The sequence below is a fragment of the Arvicola amphibius genome, chromosome 3 (genome assembly GCF_903992535.2).
Source record: "Arvicola amphibius chromosome 3, mArvAmp1.2, whole genome shotgun sequence".
Lineage (NCBI taxonomy): Eukaryota > Metazoa > Chordata > Mammalia > Rodentia > Cricetidae > Arvicola > Arvicola amphibius.
The window spans coordinates 95289931-95313383 of record NC_052049.1 but is presented as its reverse complement, the minus strand read 5'-3'; the positions used below and the strand labels follow the sequence as shown (position 1 = coordinate 95313383).

General features: G+C 43.3%; 1 protein-coding gene across 1 annotated transcript in view; it reads left to right on the top strand.

Annotated features, from left to right (window-relative positions):
• Window positions 1–21827, top strand: part of LOC119809299 (beta-galactosidase-1-like protein 2) — a 36034-nt gene extending 14207 nt beyond the window's left edge. The window contains exons 7-19 of the mRNA XM_038322151.1: window positions 6341–6422; window positions 7407–7471; window positions 8166–8250; window positions 9058–9195; window positions 9806–9886; window positions 10463–10569; window positions 14252–14398; window positions 18754–18822; window positions 19284–19371; window positions 20124–20211; window positions 20650–20770; window positions 21461–21577; window positions 21687–21827. Of these exons, the coding sequence (XP_038178079.1) occupies window positions 6341–6422; window positions 7407–7471; window positions 8166–8250; window positions 9058–9195; window positions 9806–9886; window positions 10463–10569; window positions 14252–14398; window positions 18754–18822; window positions 19284–19371; window positions 20124–20211; window positions 20650–20770; window positions 21461–21577; window positions 21687–21827 (1329 nt within the window). The remainder of the gene's footprint in view (window positions 1–6340; window positions 6423–7406; window positions 7472–8165; window positions 8251–9057; window positions 9196–9805; window positions 9887–10462; window positions 10570–14251; window positions 14399–18753; window positions 18823–19283; window positions 19372–20123; window positions 20212–20649; window positions 20771–21460; window positions 21578–21686) is intronic.
• The last annotated feature ends 1626 nt before the right edge of the window (window positions 21828–23453 follow it).

Here is a 23453-nt window from a genome sequence, read left to right as displayed (position 1 = left end):
ACATTTACCATGTGCTTTTCCATTCTTTTACTTTCAGATGTAACCATTTCTTAGTATACTAATAAACAGCACATAACATACACAGCCAGATTTGTTGTTGCGCTGGGAGTGGTGAAGGTCAGAGGGTCGACAGTTCAAGATCACCCTCAGCTACATAGTGAGTTGGAGGTCAGCCTGTGTGACATGAGACCCTGTCTCAAAACACCACTGTCTGAGTTTCCTTTTCTGTGGCTGTGGTAAAATATTCTGACAAAAGCACTTTCGACAGAAAGAACTTATTTGAACGAGGTTCAAGGGCCATTCCATCCAGTTGGGGAAGTGAAAGCAGCTGGAGCTCAGAACTATTATGCTTGCGTTTTGGAATCCCAAGTAAATTCATGAAGCCAGTTTCCGATCTAAATACAAATGGGCCTCATTTAGGAAGCTTAAACGTGGACCACAAGCCTCCAGCACAGTGATGCTTCCGTGGGTGAGGAGTGAGCAAGGCCTCAAGCCTGGAGAAAAAGAGCTTTTAAAGGGGAAATGCCACAATTAAGGTGCATACATGTTTTAGGGTCTTGGGATTGGTTAGGAGAGGGTACAGAGTAAGATGATTTCTGAAACTATTGGCCAGTTATTGCACACGAAAACCCTAATAAAGAAACAATAATCACTGTCATGGTATCTGCAAGGGCAGGATATCTTCAGAGACATTTGATCCTCTTTAAAATTTTATGGTCCTGTTCCTTAGCTCCTTAATTGGCTATTTCTAGGGTATCCATTTAAATTCTGCTATTGCAGCATATTCCTGGAGCTGAGGTCAGCTCCCAGTCACTATATGGCTTAAAGCGATGAAGCCTCTTCTTTAAGAGTCTGCAAGTTCAGATACACACACACACACACACACACACACACACACACACACACACACACACACACACGCATGCACACACTTTGACTGGTTCCTGAGAATTTCAGTCATGGAACTCTATAGTTTCCCTGGTCTCTTGGAGGAGGAGGGACTGATATTGGGTCCATATTACCATCATTTGGATGGCTCCAATCTTTCTTTTATAAATTGTACCAATTTCTTTATAATGGAAAGCCTAAATGTGAGTAGCATAACTAGAATAAGGCCAGACCTTCTTTAACTTTGGTCATGGATTCTTTCATTATTCCTGTATAGTTAACATAGAAGCAATATTCTTTACTTAGTGCCGCATATAGCCTCCCTATGTAAGAAAGTTTTCCTTTGACTTAGTTTCTCAACCAGGGATCACAGGTTGATGTATTCTTTTCTGTAACTGCTTCTGGCTGACTTTGGGATGTTGTTGTCAGGGGCTAAGAAGGCAAAGAGGGAATTCAAGCAATGGGGTTTTATCAGAAGCATCTGGTTGACAGACTCTGTTGAAAATACAGTGAGCATTCACATTGGCTGGACTGGTCCACATCAGTTTTCAGCAAGTTCAGGGCACTCAGTCACTTAGAGCAGATTGTAGTTAGCAACTGATGCTTGAAATGTTTCTACCAGCCAAGTAGAAACCTGTTGAGACAAGTTCAAACTAGGAACATAAGTTAAAATTTATGTACTTAAAGGAAAACAATACATTTGAAACTTTCAGGTCCCTATCATAGAAAAAGAAGATAAAAGGTATTTGTAAAACAGCAGGAGTAGACTCATTCCTTTTATAGATTTGGGTTAGAAGCATGTATGTTTCCCTTCTGTCCAAAGAGCCAGGTATGGATTGGACAGAGATATCTTGGGCCTGATGAGAAATATCTTTAAGTTTATATTTAGATGGCAGCCAGAATAAATCTAAAATCTTGAGCTTGTGACCCAAACAGTAAGTAGTTATTGCTCTACCAGCTTATCAGAACTATACCATAGAAGGTGAAAGAAATCTGAAATATTTTTCATATCTTAATCATCTACGTATACTGTGGAAACCTGTATTTACGTCTTAAATCATTATGACCTTTTATATCCTCAGACCTCTCTATATAAAATGAGCTAACAAGTTGGATATAACCTCGTGGAAGGATTTTGTTGTCTGGTGCCACTGAGCTAACAAAGTTATAGCTAGCTTAGCCATCAATACTATCAGAGCTCCAAGAAGATAAGTAATTATACCTGAGAACAGACCAAGCAGCTTCCGAATCTATTAAAAATTGCAGGAACCATCCACATACAGCCATACCCAAGTCTACACAGCTTTGGAGGCAGAAGTATCAGAACAGCAATTTCACCATAAGGAGAGAGGTTCCTGTGGAAGAGGGACATGAAAAAGACCAATCTTATTTTGTCTAGATAAAAGTGGTGCAATCAATTCTCCAGTGTCCTGCTGTTTGCCCACAGTCTGGTCTGGGTTCTGGCAGCAGGTGGTGCATTGAAGCATCTTGCCTAGTGGTCAGCATCATCATAATCCAGATGGAAACATCGTGGTGTGCCATAATCTTCTTTGGAGACCTTTGGTCACTGCTAGGATCTAGGAGTCTCTGTTTGATATAATAAGTTTTTAATCATCATTTTAAATGCCATAGTCCATTTCATCTCTGAGGGCTGCCTAGGTATGTCTGATTAGACAAACTTTGTTTCTAGTTACTTGTTTTAAGCTTAACTTCGAAATCATATACAGGGAAATACATCATATACTAAATAGGGCTTATCCCTGTGATTAATTTTCACTGCTTTAAGGATGACTGATGCACTTAGAAGCTGTTCCAAGTTCTCTGTCAGACAACTTAGATCATTGTCTTGATGCATCACAAGAAATGAATATCCCATTTTCTGGTTAATACGTGCTGCTTATGGCTGTGACCCTAATTTTTAGCTTTTTATTATAAGTCCAAATCACCAGCTCCTGTGGTGTAATGGTTAATACTCTGGACTCTGAATCCAGCGATTGGAGTTCGTACCTCGGCAGGACCTGTTCCTTAAGGAAGAGACTTGGTCAGTCATCCTCATCAATTCAGACCATGAAACCCAATATAAACAGGCTGCCCATGCATGCTTCAGCACTGCCGGGGGCAAGGGAGGGCATGTTTTACTTTACTAAGTTCATACGTTAACAATATAAAATATTTTATAAGCACAAATGCTCCAGAACCTGCTCCATTTCATTGTATCTGGTGCTTCTGATGACTATCACCGGGCACTGGCATTTCTAAAACTGTTAAGGTTCATCCTTGCAACTGGACTTTCCTTGGGCCTCTAGCCTTGCCATACATTCGCAAACTTCGGCTGCTCCCTATGATCCCTTCCTGTCGTTCACCTGGGTGTCTCTTAAATTACAAAATTTAGCTGGCAGAACAAGGTACATCCTTGTGTATAAAAGCATTGAGGTGTAACTTTAACATTTAAAACCATATATACGAGTGTACACACACACACATACACACACACACACACACACCTTGTTTTCAGGAAAGGATATTATCCTATAATATATATATTATAGGATACATATTTCCATATATATACATACACACACACACACACACACACACACACACACACACACACATATATATATATATAAAACCTATAAAAAATCTATCCCAATTCAAACTATCTTAAATACCCATTGTTGTCTCCTAGGTAGGTCCATTCCATGTAGTCACCTTAATCATGATGGTGGTGAAATCATATGACATCAATCTTTCCTAATTTTAGCAAAATGGCAATGAGCCATATGGCTGACTAAAACTGATGGCAATCCGAAATCCAAAACGAAATCCGGCCTTATGGTTTCTTTAAAATCACCCACCCATAGATTACAATTTACCAATTCCCAGTGTTACTAGTTAGTTTTTAAACTAGTTTCACTTTAATTTTAACAGATTTTTAACCATATTTAACAAAACAAACTCATAAATTTCAAAGCAGTTGAATGTTCATGTAAACCAACTCCAATTTTTTTTGGCTGTTCTGCTTGGTTTTCTTCTCGTTGTCACCGTGTCGGGGGCTCAGGCTGACAGAGTGGCACAGAGGAAACTTTTAACTGAGCATGCCTGGGTCTAGCGAAGGAAGAGCCATAATCCAGCCCTAGAGCCAGCTTTTGAAATAAAGAACAGCATAAAACAGTTTCAACATTACCTTTATCAAAAAACATCTGAATTCTTACTAATCCAAATCCAGCGTCCAGAGCTCAGAGATAAGTTCTGGGTCATGCCTATGAATTTGGCCACCGCAGTATTGCCTGGCTGCTGTTGGTGCAAAGACAGCAAAATATCCAAACCATTTCGGTCTCCGTGCCATGCTTGCAACAACTTACAAGTACATCAGAAACATAAACGAAATGAGCATCAAGAAATAGATATAACCCCTTAACAGGAAAACCAGAATATTTTTTAAGCATCAATAACTTAATATGGTCAAAATTTTAATTTATTTTATGTTTTCTTTTTACATTTAGTATTTGCAGGTGTGAGATACTGTAGTAAACATCGTTTATATCCCCTGGACTTTTACAACTCCCTACGTTCCTTCAGTCCATTGCTCCAACCTCTCAGACATGTCCACACCAGACAAGCTTCTCTTCCCCCTCCCTCTGCTCATCACTTCTGTTTCTTGCCTTCTCTCCTGCACCCCCAGTCAAGGTAAAAACCTCCCTCAGAAGCTTTCCTGTGGTTTCCTTCAGTAGCTTAGCACTCAGAGGCGGTAACTCTCTGCTGTCAATCACAGAGAGCAGTAGCTCCATTTGTCCTTCTACTGCAGGACACTCAGGGCACACAAAGGGGGGGTGGAGGACACTGCTCAGTTCTTGCCCCAAGTGTCCCCCATGGCCATGGCTCTTCTCACGCTGAACTTGCACACTGAATATTACCACCATCCCATTTTCTTGGATCAGCCGCTGACTCTTTTCCTTCCTGGGACAGCAGGTCCTTACATTTTATCTCTGTCTAGGTTCTCCAACTAAATCTATAGGAAACACTTTGTCCAACTGTGTAGATGTGATAAAAAAAAAAGGTCAATGGGAATAAATGCAGCCCATTTTCTACAGAGGAATCGTTTCTGTTTGTGCAACAAGCCTACTGGTTTGTCTATATGGTCACCCACCAACAAGCCATATTGCTTATCGGAGTGGGATGGAACACTGGACGTTCATCAGACCCATGGGAACCAGGGAACAGTGGCACAGAGTGACCAGTGATGCCCTGGTTCCTCTCACTGGAGTGACTTTTTTGCCTTTTTTAGTTTTTCAAATTGCCTTATAGAAACCAACCATTTTCTGATACCAACAAAAGACTTAGAGGTGAATTCTATTAATTCTTTGGCTTTCAGGATACCGTAGTCCAAAAGACCAAAAAGGGCACACATTTGACTTGTCTTAGACCCTGCAGTCACCACCTCAGTATTTTGCCCCTCCATTACAAAAGTCCATTCATCTCTTCTCTGTCTTGAGAGTATCCCTGAAGTCTTTGTAGTCAAACTAGGAATATTTAAGGTTCACGCAGGTGAAGAGCCACCACGGGTGGAGTAATCACAATTTATGTGCTCTCACCACTGACTGAAGAAACTACTGACAGAAGTGGATCCTGTGGATTAGGCTCATGAGTGTAGTGTGGGGCTGATGGACCGCGTTCCCGCTGCCCAGCTCCCAGTCACCAGCTAGCTTATACCCCGAAATAACAACACACAAATTGTATTCTTTTAAATACTGCCTGGCCCATTATTTTCAGCCTCTTACTCACATCTTGACTAACCCATATCTAATAATCTTTGTAACACCACGAGTGATGTCTTACCGGGGAAGATTCTAGCATACGTCCATCTTGGGCTGGAGCTTCATTGCATCTCGCATCTCTCTGAGGAGAGGCACGGCAGTCTGACTAACTTAGGAGAGGCGTGGCATCTAACTGATCCTTCTACCTCACTTCCTCTTCCTGTTCTGTCTACTCCACCCACCTAAGGGGCGGTCTATCAAATGGGCCAGGCAGTTTCTTTATTAGCCAATGAAATCAACTCAAACAGAAGACTCTCCCACATCACATGAGGTATGGTGATCAGGTGACAGCATGGACAGGAGCATTCAATTTCTTCTCTGTGGCTTGGAGCAACCCCTGTAGGTGCTTTGGGGAAAGCACTACATTGGGACATTCAGTTGCCCGTCTGCCACTTCTCTGAGGTTTGGAATTTGACTGCTGTTGAGGAGTGTGACAGAGGCAGGACTCACGTTTTTGTTTTAACTTTTTAACTTAAAAGTGGTTACATCGGGAACGAAGCCTTCCTCTCCATGTCTCAACTGAACGGGGGTATTTCCATGGCCATAGTTCTTTTGTTTTTTATCCACCCCCAGGAAGAAGCAATCTCACGGTGCTAGGGCAACCCATTTATTTCTCTTACTGACTTTCTCCCCAGGCTTTGGTGTCAAGAGGGATCAGTGAGCTGCTCATGACTGCAGACGATGGCCTGCATCTGAGAAAGGGCCACGTGAAAAACGGTATGGTATCGGTTGCACTTATTTCTACACTGGTCAACTTGAAAAAGAACAAGTGTTTCTATGATTCATCCTTTCATTTCCCGGTGGTAAGAACTTGTGGTCAAAACTGAGTTAGGACGTAGGACCCACTCTTGGTGCATAGCAGCTGCTATGACCAGAGCGTTACTCCTCCCTTTCAAATGCTGAGAGGCCTAGCACAGGGAACAGCTGAGACACAAGTAAGTTGTCTCCAGCTGTGACAAGTGTCCCTGACTGAACCACAAAGAATGGAGGGGTTTCAGAGCAGTGGTACTGCCATGGACCCAGCCCTGGCCGTTCTTGGAACAAATGAGTCCAGAGAATAAAAGCAGGGCTGGGAGTCGGGTGGGAGGGAATAACTGTCAGGGGTCAAGCACTTGCTTAGCATGTGTACATGGGATCAACATGCAAAGAGGAAAGAATGGATGCATAGGGACCAAGACTATGAAAAGCAATAAAGCAATTCTTGAATTCTTCCCTCTAAGTGATTTTGTCAACTCCATTCTCTGCCAATGCTCTCGTCCTTAGTTTTTTTTAGTGTATGTGTGTGTGTGTCCTTCTCTGTTGTAATTTAAAGGTCACAAGAGTGATCTGATCTAGAACACAAGCATAAAAGAGATCCTGGATTTGACCCCCAAACCAAAAACATCAAATTTTAGAATATCAATTGTTTCCTTTGCTTTTCATGTATTAATTTGCCGCATGTGGCATATTTTAACCACTTTTTAACATTCAAGACCATCATTATAAGTTCTAAGTGAAGGGCAATGTGTAAATCTATTCATATGCGCTTCTGTGGCTATAAGTGTGACATCTTTATCGCTAGTTCTGGATACAACAGTATTGAAGTGAGAGTTTGGGAGGCAGATGTCCAAGAGTTGTGGTCTGGATTCTGCAGCACGGCTCTGGGAGAGTCTGTACTGTGTGCTCACGGCAGGATCTCACGTGTGTTCTTTCCACCCACAGTGCTGGCCACTGTCCACATGAAGAACATAAAGAAAGAAACATACGAAGAACTCGAATCCATTCAAGTAAAGGCCTTTCAGACATAATAGCCACTTTGCTTCTTTCCCTACCCAGGACTTCTTGGCTCACTTATTGAGGGAAACCTTAGTAATAATAGTTGAGTTAAAATCTGAGTCTGCGGTGTCCTTAACTATCTGTTTCAGGTGGTTTTAGGTTCAAGCTGTATACATCCAGAACACTTGGTCCACAGGCCATAGTGTTTGAGTGCTGTAGTCCTAACTCTTGTTCACTCTGGTTTTGAGGGCATTGGCTTCTGCCATAGTTGAAAGCCCAGCACTTGTCATGATCCCTTAACCTAAGCAGCCCCTGTAATTGAACATCATTGAGATCCTTCCTCTGTGTCTGCTGTTTCTTACCCGACCTTTACTCAGGTCACCCAGGAGAATAAAAAGATACTATTTTTAGAAATTTCCAAATTCTACTTTTAGGATGTCTTGAAAGTATAATATTAAAATAGCAGTTGACACCTGCCCACCCCCAAAGCTTGGAAAAAATGAAGTCAGTGAAGTCACACGAGGAGACGATGTGGCTGGGAAGATCATGTGGGAACGGGAGAGTAGGACTCAGAGCTGCTGGGAGCGGCAGGCTGCTTTCAGTTAAAGTGCTGAAGCCCTGGGCATCACAGCTCCTTTGCAGGTTGTTCAGGGCTGCAGAATTGGGGAAGAGTTTCCTGAACTGATGTGTTTTTTTTTCCTTCAGGGCAGAAGCCCCATACTGATGATGGTGTATACAACAGACTCTTCCGACACATGGGGCGTTGCCCGCCACTTTGGAGATCCACAGAGTGAGCCCTCCTTATGCCTTTACAGTTGCATTGGTCTGGTTCTTTATTTTGTTTCTTTTTTTCTTGTTGGTTAATATACTTGAGGTTTAGGGAGAAGGTTCTCAGATGTTGTAACACTTAACATCTACTTACCTAAGTAGATACCATCTAGACATCTGCAGACATCTGCTCAGATGGAGTGGCCATAGGCTGAGCACCTATGGGGTCATTGGAAAAGGAAGTTATGTTTCTGTAGTTTTCATTTTATATACATTTCACTATGCTATAAAAGTAATGAGAATGAGTTAGTTCTTCTGGAAGGGGGAAATACAATGAAGGTGTGCTGGGAATAGATGCAGGAAGTGGTATAATCCCTACTTGGCTGATTTTGACTCATCACTCTCTTACTCTCTCTGGAGAATGGATGATGGCCATTCAAGTGGAGTTGGAGGTAAATGTGACTGGTGACATCATTTCAGACTTGTCACTAAGAAGTTGTTTAGTGCTTTAGAAATAGTACCCTGGACATATGACCTTAAAAAGTTAAGGGCAGTACTTGATATACTAGAAAGTTTATGTTTGTCTGCTAGAAAGAAAGATTCCCTCAAATATGAAACCTAGAAAAAAAAGTAATAAGTGATTTTTGATCATGAAAACAAACACTGTCATCTACTCTAACCAGGCCTGGCTCATCTGATATGATTTTCTGCGCACAGGCTCTAGCAGATCTTGAGGATTTCAGGTCTGTAGTTTGAACATCCACTACAAACTGAATTCTTCCATCCTAATCCCACCCCTGCTTCCCCCTTTCTTCCCACCTTTCTGCAGTGCTAATGAAGGATGTACGGGAGATGTTCATCCTTGGGTTCTCCTTCAACTTCTACATGTTCCATGGTGGCACCAACTTCGGTTTCATAGGTGGAGCTAGCTCTTCTAATGGTTATCTACCTGTAGTAACCAGCTATGGCAAGTACTTGGCTCCCAGAATTATCTCTAATCTAGGCTGCTTCCTTGTTGAATCTGGAACATGCCCGGTTAGGCCCTTCCTCTTCCTCTGTCTTGAGTTTCTGTGTGCTGGAGACTGAACATTTAGTATTTGTTTGTGACCACACTAGCTGTTGGGGTCTTGGCTTTTTGTAACTTTGTGAGCAGTCAGAAGAGTTAGAGCCTTGCTTCACCTGTTGCTTTGGGTCCCCTAAGAGTACCAGAATATCCGCAAATGTATCTTTCTTAGCCTCTATCTTAATTAGGGTTTCTGTTGTTGTGAAGAGACACCATGACCAGCAACTCATATAAAGATAAACATTTAATGGGGTGGTGGCTCACAGGCCCAGAGATTGGTGCAGTTTGCCTCTGGGGTAACACCTCCATACCCATCAAAGCTTAGCAGATGCCTTTTAGTTTGGACTAACATATACGGAATTCACTTACCATATACCCAGAGCTCTCCTCTGGGGGTTGATGAATCATGAATCTTTTTGCTCTGAACTAAGGGATTTTTTTTTCTCTTCTTAAGGAAAGAAGCTAATCCTAAGGTTTTCTTGGGGAAAACGACACATTTCTCTTTGTTCTTTAGATTACTGTGCACTGGTGTCAGAGGCTGGCAAATACACACCCGAGTATCGGGTGTTTCAAGAACTTTTTCACTCTGTTACAGGTACTCGGCAGCAGCTTCAGTCTGAATGGTAACTTAGATGTCTCCAATGGGATCTGCTCTGGGAAGAGGGGTGGCAGATGTGTGAAGACCTTTTGGGGGAGAAACCCAGTTTGATCCAGTTTATCATCAGCACTGGAAATACACAAGATAAAGTGTCTGCTGCCAATTGCTCAGCATGAGGCCACTTTGCTTGATCTTAGCTGTGCCATCCTCTAAAACTTCAGCAAGCATGTCTGGGTTGAAGTGGGGGAAGAGGAGTTAGAACCTGAGAACAAGTGTATTTGTAACTGGTGGTTAGGAGATTCAAATGAACAGGTAATTTGAGATTTCTCTGTCTACCAGCTTGGTCATCATACTCCTTTCTTTCTAATACAATAAGGGTCCTTCTTTGGATGTTTAAGGATACGAGAGGACCCTCACTCCTTAGTACATGCTTTACTTCCTCCCGGAGTTAGGATATAAGAGAGAGTGACTGGGTCCTTTATTTGTGGAGACTGTGTGAGAGCAGGGTACCTAATGTCTCTGAATGGTGTTGGAGTAGGTCTACGATGGCCAGCCATGTCCTTTTCATTGCAGATGTTTCCCCGGTCATTCAACCAACACCTGTACGGATGACTGCATACAAGTCATTGACACTCTTACATTTCCTCACCCTGTGGGAAGTCCTGCCCTATCTGGACCAGGTGATTGTTTCTTGGATATTGACACATGCCATCACTTTAGGGACAAAAAAAAAAGATAGGAGATAAAGAGTTCGTTCAAAGATAAGGAGGTAGATGACCAAGGAACCAAAGTAATTCTTGGAAGTGTTAGTTCCTTTCAAGTTTTGCCATTCAGAATAGGAAACACATTATAAGAACTCAGATTAGATGTTTATAAGTGACGAAATGCTTTAAACTTGTGTAATACTGGAACGCCCTTTCATGACCCAGCTGTGAACATTCTCTCTCCCTTCTCTTCTTCCTCCTTCCATCCTTCCTGTCTTCCTTCCTCTCTCTCTTTTAAAGATTCATTTGATGTGCGAGTGTTTTGCCTGCATGTTTGTACGTGGACCACACATGTGTCTGTAGAGGCCAGAAAGGGCCTCGGATCCCCTGGACCTGTAGTTAGAGACTATTGGGAGTGACTACATGAGGGCTGGGAACTGAATCCAAGTCGTCTGCAAGAGCAGTGCCCGCTCTCACCACTCAGCCCTCTCTCCAGCCCTATCCCCTGCCTTATTAAGGTGTTAGAATGGACCCAACCTAGGGCAATGACTTTTAATCTTTTGTTTTCTTAGAGGGAGGCTTTCTCTAAACTTATCGCTAAGTTTAACATATAAAACACAAACTAGGTTAGTCAGGGAGTTAGTTCTGGGTGCTGAACTTTTATCCCTTCTCTACGATGCTGTCACTTCTAACTAGGGCTCCCGGGAGCACAGATTGAAAACTGGTCTGAGGAAACACTGCATGCTCATCCCTATAAAACTCACCAAATGTCAATATCTTGGAGCGGTATTATCAGGATGTTAGTCTAGACAGTCTCCAGTCTAATGAGTAAGAAGAATGAATGAAGAACCGACAGGAGGGACATTGGCTATAGGTGGAGGAACTGAGCTTCATCATCAGGGCTATGGAGATACAGGCCCTGTGCTGGGCAGTCCCAGGATTCCACAGACATCCAGTCAGTGCAGCATTGTGGCTGAAGACTGAACGGGAGTAAATGACATGGCAGCAGGGTGACGTGGGAGGCAGAGAAACTGAGGCACTCTGGGATCCACTTTCTTTTTTTTTTTCACGGTTTATTTTTTTTATATTTAAAAATTTCCATCTCCTCCCCTCCTCCTCCCCCTTCCCTCCCCTCCTCCTCTCCCTTCCCTCCCCTCCTTCTCCCCCTTCCCTCCCTCCCCTCCACCCATACCTCCCCTCCCTCCCTCTCAAGGCCAAGGAGCCATCAGGGTTCCCTACTCTATGCTAAGACCAAGGTCCTCCCAACTCCCCCCAGGTCCAGGAAGGTGATCGACCAAGCTGAGAAGGCTCCCACAGAGCCCGTCCATGCAGAAGAATCAGAGCCCAGCGCCATTGTCCTTTGCTTCTCAGTCAGCCCCCGCTGTTGGCCACATTCAGACACTTTCAAAGACAGGGAGGGCTGTACGTTTGGAGAACTGCGGTTAGGATTACACAACAATGTTCAGTGTGGACAAGGTCACAACAGAAGCCAAGTGTCACAGAGGGGCTGAGTACAGACTTGTGACAGCAGGTTGGGTTTATGTGGTGGTGGGAACCAGGCTCGGTACTCTTTATCAACTCAGCTCCATATTTTCTATTTTATTTTTTACTTATTTATGTTTTTGAGATAGGGTCTTGCTAGGTAGACCAGGCTGACCCTCTGCCTCCTTTGTGACAGGATGACATTTATATGCACCAGCATGCCACTGTTTTTCTTTTGTGTGTTTCTTTTGTTAGTTCCTTCATAGGTGGCACTGTTGTGCTTTTGTGCATCATAGCCCCAGGGCAGTTCAGGTGGTTATACTGCTTGTTGGGGTGGTTAGGTTCTGCTAGAACACTTGCTCATTTTCAACGTTCTTCATCTGATCCCTAACCAGCGGCTTTAGACAACAATTGATCTTATTGCATTGAAATTAACCACGCTGCCAGTATTTGCGGTACATCAATAGAGAGTCCATTGCTAAAAACTTCCTTAAAAATCTGGTGTTAGGGAATTATAACCATCACTACTTTTATTGTGATTATGTTACTGTAGTGATGATTTTTTTTAAATGTCTCCCCTTTTTTAGATGAATGTTGAATTTTGGTGGCAACTGACATAAGCTTTAAAATAATCATGTAGGGCTAGTGGGATGGCTTGGTGGTTAAGAACACTCGTTACCCTTCTATAAGACCCAATGGACTACAATATCTGTTTCTCCAGTTCCAGGGGGAACCAATACCCTCTTCAGGACTCCAAGGGAACTGCATGCACATAGTGCACAAACACACAGACAGGCAAACCCCATACATGTAAAATAATCACAAAATTATTTTATAAAGGGTAGAGAGGAAAGACAGAGGTACAGGTGAAATGAGATAAACCATGTTGATAAAGAAAGCCAACATTTCATTAAATGCTGATAAATTAAATTGGATAATTTAACAAACAAAGATAAATTAAATTGGAAATGCTTTAATTCTATATTTCCTTTGTATTTATTAACTTTAGTTGTAGACAACTTCTTTCATCAGCTTTTTACCTATAAAAATTGTTTGTACAGAAAACTGGTGAGTTCAAGTATTTCTTTAATCAAAAAAATAAATTCATGTGACTTTCAAAGGTGCAGTGGGATGTTTTGCTGCTGGGGTTCTTTGTATGGTTATAAATGTGCACAGTTTGGCATGTTTGTATGCCACCATAGTCTCTTTGATGCTCACAGTGGCCCATTATAGTCGATCAGGACCCTTCTTGGCTTCTGTGTCTTCTTGAGAGGACACCCAGAGCTGTTAACATCTTTGTTGCTTGTTCCCCTGGAGGATCTAGGCTGTGAGCATCCTCAGACTTGGACTCATCTGTTTCTCTAAGGGGTTCTTAGGGCTTTTGTTGTTGTTGTGTGTAGTATGTATAAGTGTGTGTATGTGTGCCTGCATGTGTGTGTTTGCATGTGTGTGTATTCATGTATGGTGGGTCCACGTGCCCATGCATGTGCCTCTGGAGGAAAGTGGTTAACACTGCGTATCACCAATCACTCCTACCTTATTTTAAGGCAGGGAGGGCCTCTTCATTAAACATACATAAAAGGGTCCAAAGTGGATGTTATGTGCCTTTCCTATCCTTATGCACTTTTTTATTTTTTTAAATATTATTTATTTGTTTAGTTGGTTGATTGGTGTTTCAAGAAAGAGTTTCTCTGTGTAGCTCTGGCTGTCCTGGAACTAGCTCTGTAGACCAACAAGGCTGGCTTAAATTTGTTTACTTGCTTATTTGTTTTTTTTATACTGAGGCAGAATCTCTTCATTGAACTTGCAACTTATCAGTTCTGGCTAGTCCTTCTGGTGACTTGCCACAGAAATCCCCTGTTTCTGTTCCCCATCCACTGGGATTACAGGCATATGCCACAATGTCTGTGCTTCTCCTGGATTCAACTCTTCATCTAAATTATAAGAATAATTCCCTGGCTGGCATGCACAGTGAAATGTGAGATTGGTTGAGAAATCAACAAAGATAATCTATATGTTATATGTAAGATTGATTATCATGGTGTATTCCTTTTCAGTATTCCTTTTTGCAAAGCTGTTGGGGTCATCCCTCTGGAGAAGTGGGTTATGGGTGGCAACTTGTGAGATTCTTGTCTCTAGCCTGACCCTTTGTTTGTCACTTCTGTCCCTGCCTTAGCCAGCCAAGTCTGTCAAGCCACTCTCCATGGAGCAGCTGCCTGTGAACCAAGGGGACGGCCAGTCCTTTGGGTACACGCTTTATGAGACCACCATCTTCAATGGAGGCCTCCTCACCACAAAGGGTCATATTCAAGACCGAGGACAGGTAGGGAATCTGTGGTTCCTAATGGCACTTTCCTGTTAATATCACCCTGTGGTACTGAGGTGAATGTCTAATTGGTGGTCAACTCATTCGTCCTTCAGAAAATTATCTCTGTTGCTTGTCATCTGTCCTTCAGTGAAGTCTTCTAGACATAGACATGCTTAGGTATATACTTTTATAGGAGACGATAGTGTTCTTAAGTCCAGGGGGTACTTTGTAGTCCCTATTCTTACCATGTATTAACTCCTAATATTTATATAGCATATGAGAAGTTGGCTCTTGTCATTTAAGTCTTAAAGCACCAAGTTGTGATGTGTTCCAAGTAGAAAATCCTCAGGAATCATGAAAGCCTTTCAAAGCACGTGCAGCTGGGAAGTAACAGTGCAGCCGCTGAAGGTTCCATCCCACTCCAAGTTAAGAGCTGATCTTGTATTCTGACAGTTCCCTGCTCTTCGTCTTTTCCACATCACTTTTTCCCAAGGTTTCAGGTTGGATATTCCTAGTCCACAGTCAGAAATGCTCAGTGAAAGTGTGATGTGCAAACAATTCCAGATGGGACTGGGGAGATGATTCAGAGGGAATAGTGTTCACAGCAAAATATGAAGACCTGGACTCAGACTCCCAGAACCTCTTTAGAAAGTCAGGCGTGGTTCCATATGTCTATGAGATCAGCTCAGGGGAGTGGAGACAGGAAGATCCTAGGAGTTCGATGGTCAATCAGTCAATCTAGCTGAAACACGAGCTCGAAGTTCAATAAGGAGACACTCTCTGCCTTAAAATAAGGTAGGAGTGATTGGTGATCAAATCCAAGTGTTAACCACTTTACTCCAAAGGCACAGGCATGGGCATGTGGACCCACAATACATATGAATACACACACATGCACACACACATAAACACACATACACATACACACACATTACAGAGAGTTATTTTACTTTTTAAAACATAGAATATTTTATCAATTCTTTGAAAATTTCATACAATGTATTTGATAGTTTTACTCCCACTCCACCCACTAACTCCTCCAGGTCCACCCCTTTCTGCTTCCAACTTTGTGTCTTCTTCGTCTTCCCCCTCCTCTTCCTCTTCTCCCCCTTCTCATGTCCTTGTCCTCCTCTTCATCTTTCTTCTTTTTCTTTTTTAATAACCCACAGAGTCTAATTGGGCTGCCTCTGAGTATGGGTATATGGTCCATCTACTGGGATCACATCCTTAAAGGAAAGAGACTCTCCTTTTCCCAGAAGCTATCAACTGTCAATAGCCCCTCACTTACCATTGGCAGTTACTGAGCTTCTCCCATCCCCATGTTAGAATATGGACAGGCTGGGTCTTCTTTAGGTCTTATGTAGGCAGCCACAACTACTGTGAGTTCATGGGCAGCAGTCCTGGCATGTGCAGAAGACAATGTGTTGGTCTGGTCCCCTGACATCTGGCCCTTACAATATTATCCTCCCTTTTCTCAAGGAGACCCCTGAGATTTGGGTGGGGAGTGATGGAGATCCCACCTGTGGCTGTGCAGTCCTCAAGTACTTGTTCTCTGCACTTTGGTCAGGAAGTTTCTGCTTAACCACTGCCCATGATTAAACTTCATGAAGAAACTTCTCTGATGAGGACCCTAAGCTACTGTAGTCTATGAATAGTGCGATGGGTTTAGAATTTGTGTCCATTTAGGAGAATAATAGTTCTCCTCTGGGACCTGTGTGCTCCTCAACCATAGCTTATTCAGATGTACAAAACCACATATATGTTTTCTCCTAGAGCAGGACCTAAATCCCATCAGAAGGCAATTGTTTATGCCCATAACATTGACGCCATTAATGTACCTTGTGCGTATGTTGACACATGATCATTATTGTAGCTCACAGCCATTGAAGATGGGTCAGTCTGTTGATAACTCTTTCACCCAGGAGCCCACATCACATAACAATTTCTGGTACTTTGAAGATCTCTCTCTTTCTCCTATCTATCTATCTATCTATCTATCTATCTATCTATCTATCTATCTATGGATACATATGTACACACACAGACGCACACACACACACACACACACACACACACACACACACACACACATATATATATATGTTTTTAAGACAGGGTTTCTCTGTCCTGGAGTTAGCTCCATAGACTGGTTTGAACTCAGAGATCTACTTTCCTCTGTCTACTGAGTGCTGGGATTAAAGGCATAGGCCACCACAATGGACCACAAATATATTTAACTTCTGAAGTCTGTGAAAATCTAAACCCTGAAAACCTCCCAAATCTGAAATGTTTAGCCTCAAGCATTTTGGATAAACAGTACTCAACCTATACTTCTGGTTTTCGTTTATTTGTTTTTCACATTGAGCCTAAACCATGTAGCCCAGGCTGGCCTAAAATGGACAGAGATCTATCTGCCCCTGACTCCCAAGAATGGAGATTAGATCTGACCATATACTGCTATCAGATTCTATACTTCTATATGCCATCAGGTTTCTCCTTACACTTTCATCTTTGTATCTTTATAACTACAGCCTTCTCCCTCTCCCCTTCACCTTCTTCTTTCTTTTTTCTCTTTCTCTCTCTCCCTTCCTTCCTTCCTTCCTTCCTTCCTTCCTTCCTTCCTTCCTCCCTTCTATTCCTTCTTTTCCTTCCTTCCTTCCTTCCCTTTTTTTGCTGCAGAGACATCTTTCTTACACATTGGTAGATGTTTATCTGTGCTTACTATATGTTTCATTGGCTTTTCCCAGGGTGCATGCACTGCTTTTCTAAGTCAGCCCTGTGCTCGTTTGTGGACTCTCAGTTTCCCACATATAATCTCTGTCCATAAGTTCCTTTGTCACCTTGTCTTTGTTCGATATTTTCTCGTGGCCCCTCTGTGGTGTAGCAGGTCTTGGCCATTGCTTTCTTATGTAGGCCTCTGCTGCTTTAGTTGGTGTCTTCTCTGAAAATACAAAGCAGGTCTTCCTGTTTCAGACCCTTCCATCACTTTCTACCCTCCTCTCCTACTTGCCATCCCTCAGAGTGCCATGAGTCTTCTGCATAGGATAAGTATTCTATCTTACACATCTCTGCTTGCTGCCCCCCTCCAGCTGACTCCTGAGCCAGCCTTCTCCATGTCTGCAAAGCAGCTTGGCTGTGGCCTGTTCTTCCTCTCATGTCCTGTACTCAAGTCTGCTCATAGCACCGTGACTGCTCTTGGAGGGTGTTGTGATCATTTCTTTGTGCTCTTCAACCTAGACACCATGAGTTCAAAAAAGACAATTCAACAGCAGGCTTTTAAAAGATCATCAAATATGTAACTTCTGTAATTAGAATCTGGTAACCTGACATTCGGAATACTTCTGTTTTCTGACTTAAGGATTTTTATTGTTACAGTTTACTAGGCAAATTACATTTGAAAAAACTGATTTAGATGAATTAATCTAGGAAGTAAATTAATCTTATGTTGTCTTGCCTGGCTAGGGTTCTCTGGTGGTTTATCTGGTGTTTAATCAATATAGTAGTTCTATTAGTTTGTCTTTCTGCTATTGCCATAAACATCATGACCCAAAATGGCAATGGGGAAAGGCTTATTTGTCTTGGAGGTTACAGTCCATCATCATGGAAGCCTTTCCAGGACCTCAAGGCAAGACCCAGGAGACTACCGCTGGCTTGCTCACCCAGCCTGCTTTCTTACACAACCCAGAACCACTGGCTCTAGGTGGCACCACCCACACTGGCTGAGCTCTCCCACAGAAATCATTCATTAGCAAGATTGCTCACAGGCTAGCTGACAGGCCAGTCAATCTGAGACTTTTCTCAATTGATGATCTCTCTTCTTAGGAGACAGTAGTTGGTCAAGTTGACAAAAATCTCCCAGCAGAATAGGTAATAGGGAAAATGGGTCCATGCAGGGTACCCCTAAAATCAGTTAGAATGTGACAGCAAGCACTCCAGACTGAAATTGGGTGTGTCCAGCATAGTTGAGCCCCTGGAAGGGTAGAAACCATGGGGGTAAGGAAGACAAACACAGAACAGTTTCTGTCCCTCAGTTCCATCTCCTCCCTTGCTAACATTTCCTTGATAATGCTTACCCATTCCTACCTCCCTTCTCCTCTAGTTTCCTACAGGTCTTTTAGACTTCTCCCCCTCCTTGCCCACACTTGATCCAGGTTCCAGTTTTCACTGAGAGCTCTGGCCCAGGCTGCACTTCCTGCGTCCTCTCATGGCACTACTTAAACCATCACCTGTTCTTAGTGACCCTGTGAGGCTATGCAGCTCTGGGAGACATGGAATTCATTCTGCCTCTTGCTTGGTTTATTGCATTTTCAGGACTGCGTTCCTTCCTTTTTTTATGAGGCACTAACAGTCGTCTCTTTTTTCTTTTCCAGGTGTTTTTGGATAACAAATACATAGGAGTCCTAGATCGTTTCAAGAACGAGCTGCTTCTTGTGAAAAATGTATTTAACACAGTTCATGGATGAGACATTCCAGTTCCAGCTAGGCCTGGGCCCAAGAGTTAGTGAGGGCTTATTATAGATTATTCTCACTCCTCTGCCGTGGTCTGCTCCATGAAGAGGAACCCAGCAATCCCAGGGAGGGTTGTATACATCTTAGGGGTCTTGGTGAATGTTCTTTGAGAGAACACCACCTCCCTCCCCCTTGAATATTCACTGCCCAGAGAAGGCTGGCTTGGTCACCATCCAAGAGAGTCCTTGTTTAAATGTTCAGATGACTTTTTCAGGGAAGGAAGAGGAAAAGCAGGAGTACAAGGGCTTGCCTGTCCCATAGCTGGACACCTACAGGGTCCTGTGACCTATGATCTGTCAGTCACCTGCTCATGGCCTGTCCCAGCTCCAGGGAGGCGTAGACAGTCTAAGGGAGGTGCCAAGTGAGGTTTACTCTGGTCTCTCTTGAATAGCCATCCATGAAAACCCAGATCCTGAGGATCCTGGTGGAGAACCTAGGCCGACTCTCTTCTGGGTTGGATATCAACAAAGAGAGAAAAGGTGGGTCCTGGAAGAAGACAGCTAAGGTAGTGGAGCATCAGAAGCTATTGCTCCTCCGCAGGATGGTGGCAGTTAGGAACAGGTTTGTGTGTGGAAAAGAGCATATGTTTTTGGTAACGAGACACCTGTGTACAGAAACTGTGAGATTTTTGTGTTCTTTAGTTGCCCAGCCAGAGATATAACCCTGCCACTCAGTGAGTGTTTTGAATGTGGTGCCAGCAGAAGAAAGCTATGGTGATGCGCCAGGTTAGGGCTCCTCTCTAGGGATACCAAGTCTTCACTGTCAGGAATCCAGGTCTTGTGTTTATCCTTCTGCTTGGGTCCTGTCCTCCTGAGCAGAGTCACACCACACACGATTTTTTCCATCAGTGCTTTGACAAACCTGAGTATCAAGCTAGCCAGAATCCTGTGCTGATCAGATCTGCAGTGCTTGCCGTGATTTTGTGCCGTTAATGTGGACTGTGAGGCCCTTTCTAGGAGTGTACACTCCAGAGGATAATGTCTGAGTAGGGCTTGAGTTTAGGTAACATAATGATAGAGTATTTGCCTAGCATGCCTGAAGCCTATTGAGTCCAGGTGGTTTAATCCTCAGCACCACCAAGAGAAAGGGGGAAATCTATGGGGTTTATAGGAACTTTCCAGCCAGATGAAGCCAAGAGAGCAACTTCCATCAGGGAGAACCCTGACTGCAGCCCGTGCATATCTCTGCCCTGCTCAACTCCTTCACTCCCACATCCATTCCCGTTCCACAGGTCTAACTGGAGACATCTATCTGGACAAGACTCCTCTGAGACAATTTAGAATCTACAGCCTGGAAATGAAAAACATGTTCATATATAGGTAGGAAACTTAACTTCAGCTGATGCAAAGTGGCCAGGGTGGAGTTATAGATCAGGGATAGAGAATTTTACCCAGCAATGTGTGGCCCTGAGTTCAGTCACTGAACTGGAGATGAACAAAATAAAATGAAACATACCACAGATGGGTGGATGTGGAGAGCTGGAGGGATGCTCAGAGGTCTGCAGATGAAGCCTTTGATTTCCAGAGAGAAAAATGAAACCTGATGCAGAGTTCTAAAAGAAATGATGCCAAGTTTCATAGATGCCTGGGAGAAGAGAAGGGATTGTCCCTTTGTCCGCTGGTTACTTCCTACTGTACCATTAATGCCAAGGACATAGTCATTACCACAAGGGAGTGGGATGCCAGGCTTTATAGAAGAGGTCACGGGTGGCACATTAGAGAACACGTATAATGTCTCACTGTCTTTGATCCCCATAGAAAACTTCCGAAGTTTCCTGTGTCTTGGAAAGTAGTTACAAGCCGTGTTCAGGGCCCTGCGTTTTTCCTCAGTCACTTGAGAGCCGGAGATCCTCCCCACGACACCTTCATAAAAGTAAAGGTTGGTGCCACTTCTCTGCTGCTATTGTGCCCCAGCCCCTGGCTCAAAAGAACCTTCAGAAAAGCTCCCCAGTACATGAACCTTGTTGTGTGACAGAGAACCAAGCTCCCCTTAGTCACAGCAAGTCGTAGCCATTCAAAAGGTGAATGTCTTTGAGGACCCTTTGGCTAGGACAAGAACAGTGAAGAGATTCAGCAGAAGCATGCACAGCAAGTGCCAGTGAGACTGGCTGGTGCAAGCTCTGTGGCACGGATTAAGTGAGTGTGACCCAGTAGTTCTTACATGTAACCCCAGATGTAGAGACTTCTACCACTGGCTTGAGCTCACCATCCAAGACATGCCATCCAGGGCATGGTGGCTACCATTCCTGCTATTATACAGTTTGATCTATGTTTTTAAAGCCTGATGTGTTTTGGTGATAATTAGATTGTAAGTAGACATCCCTTCTGATGGCTTGGGCCAGGCCTGGGGAGATGAGATGGAAATTAGAATCTTCCTAGAGACTGATGCTGAGCAATCTCCATGACAGGGCAGTGGCACAAGCTCATATGTTGCACACCCTCCCACGTACGACTCCACCTGTCTATCTTGGCCCATGCTAAGGTTTAGTGTGCCATTGCGATAGAGATCTGTTTGTTTTCTATCTTTACATCTGAAAGTTAGAATCTGAAACCTCCCTATCTTGTTCAGGGCTGGAGAAAGGGTGTCATATTCATCAATGGACAAACCCTAGGACGATACTGGAATATCGGTCCCCAGGAAACCCTCTATGTCCCTGCTGCCTGGCTCCATCCTGGAATTAATGAGGTGATTTCTCTCAGTGTTACCTGCTTCCTTGTTCCATTTCTTTGAATGCTGTTCTGCTTCAGGAGGAGAGCTGGAATATTCTGGCTGATTTGTTTCCTTCTTTGTACAGATAGTGGTGTTCGAGGAGTTGAATGGTGGCCTAAAGATCCGCTTCTCAAGAGAGGCTCAACTCGGTATGACACTCCAAGGGTCATTTCAGCACCTGCCCCTCTTTACCACAGTCCCACTTACCCCTCCCATTTTACGATGACTTAACCTGCCTGTTCCTCAATCAGCTTCATCCTGACTGTCTCGGTTTCTCTGACAGTCCCTTTATGTCGTCAGGACTCCAGTTTCATTTTGATGTCATCTTAGCACCTTTCACTTCTGTCCCTTTGGCTCTTTCTCAGGCTGCCATGTTAGATATCTCCAGGTACCCTTTCTAGTGCCCTTTAACCAGTTGTCAAGGGAAGGAATGCGTGGAGCAATTACATTGCGACCATGTTGCAGTGTCCCTATAAGGCAGTTGTCTCTTGGGTAGCCAGGTTCCCTTGAACCCTTTTTAATAGCAAGAGACAGATATCCATGTGTCCTCTGATACCCACCCTCCTCCAGGGCTAGTAATCAAGTTTGAGACTTTGTGTATGCCATGCAAATGCTTTTCTAAGGCCTCATGGTTCAGCGTGAGACAGCCTTATCTAGAATCAGTTGTCTTACTTTAGTGGATTCTTTACCCCTCCTGAGCAAGCTCTCTTGTCCAAACAGGTCAAAGTTCTACCCTCTGTCATGGGTGTGTGGCACACAGTAGGCTAATGAGATTTTCTTTTTTAGGATATTGAGTCTCAACTATTGAGAAATAAGCCAGAGGACAGAGAGCTGAACCCCATCCACCCTGGTGGTGGGAGTATCCCATGAGTCCTGACACATAGGTGGGTCTCTGCATCTACCCCGGCTTCTCTTTCTACCCCATGCCAGGCTCACTTCTACCATCCGTCTCCTCCTTTGACAGCAAGCCTAACTTTTGACTTGTTAGCGCATTTGTGCTGATGTTTACACAAAAGGGCTTTCCCTGTCCAATTCCTTTGTCATGTTTCTTTATAAATGTTCTTCGACCAGCAAATAAAATTTTGGGAAAAACAAAGCAAGAAGATGTTCAGAATACTTGATATTGCTAGTGTAACTCTGAGAATGTTTTCAAGAAATCAAATGAAATAGAAACTACAGGCAATGACAGAGAGCTATAATATATGGTTTTTATAAAATCCAGCATAATTTTTTTAAATTTATTTTCCTAGTGGTCTGCCATACTATTGTTTTTCTGTATCCACATAAAACTCTTGCTTCTTTGGAGGCTGTGTCAGTCCAAGGCACTTTTCCATCCAACCTTTGGCATCTGACTTACAGTCCCTGTTGATTACCTGATCTTCATTTGGTCCTTCTAGGATATTTTCAACTCTTCTGAGCTGAATCAAAGGGCACTGAGAATTGTCCAAGTTCCTGGGTTAACCGCTTGTGGGCCTAGCTCAGGCTGTAGAGGGAAGACCCATTTTAAAATAACTGCTTACAAATTTTAGTGTAGTGTGAACAGACCCTGAGTTAGGTTTCAGACTGGGGAGAACTTGAAAGAGGGTCCCCTGAAAAATGAATTGCTACGGTGCCAAGGAATATCGAGGAGGCCTATAGAGAAATGCCAATGAGACCTCAGTGGCTCAGTGGACCTTAGCACTGGGAGAGGCCACTTGTTTGTTCCTAGCTGCCCAGAACCCAAATAATCACAAAAAAATTGTATTAATTTCAATACTGTTTGGCTAATAGCTTAAGCATATTTCTGGCTAACTCTTATATCTTAAAGTAGCTGATTTCTATTGATTTGTTTATCACCACATGGCTGTGGCTT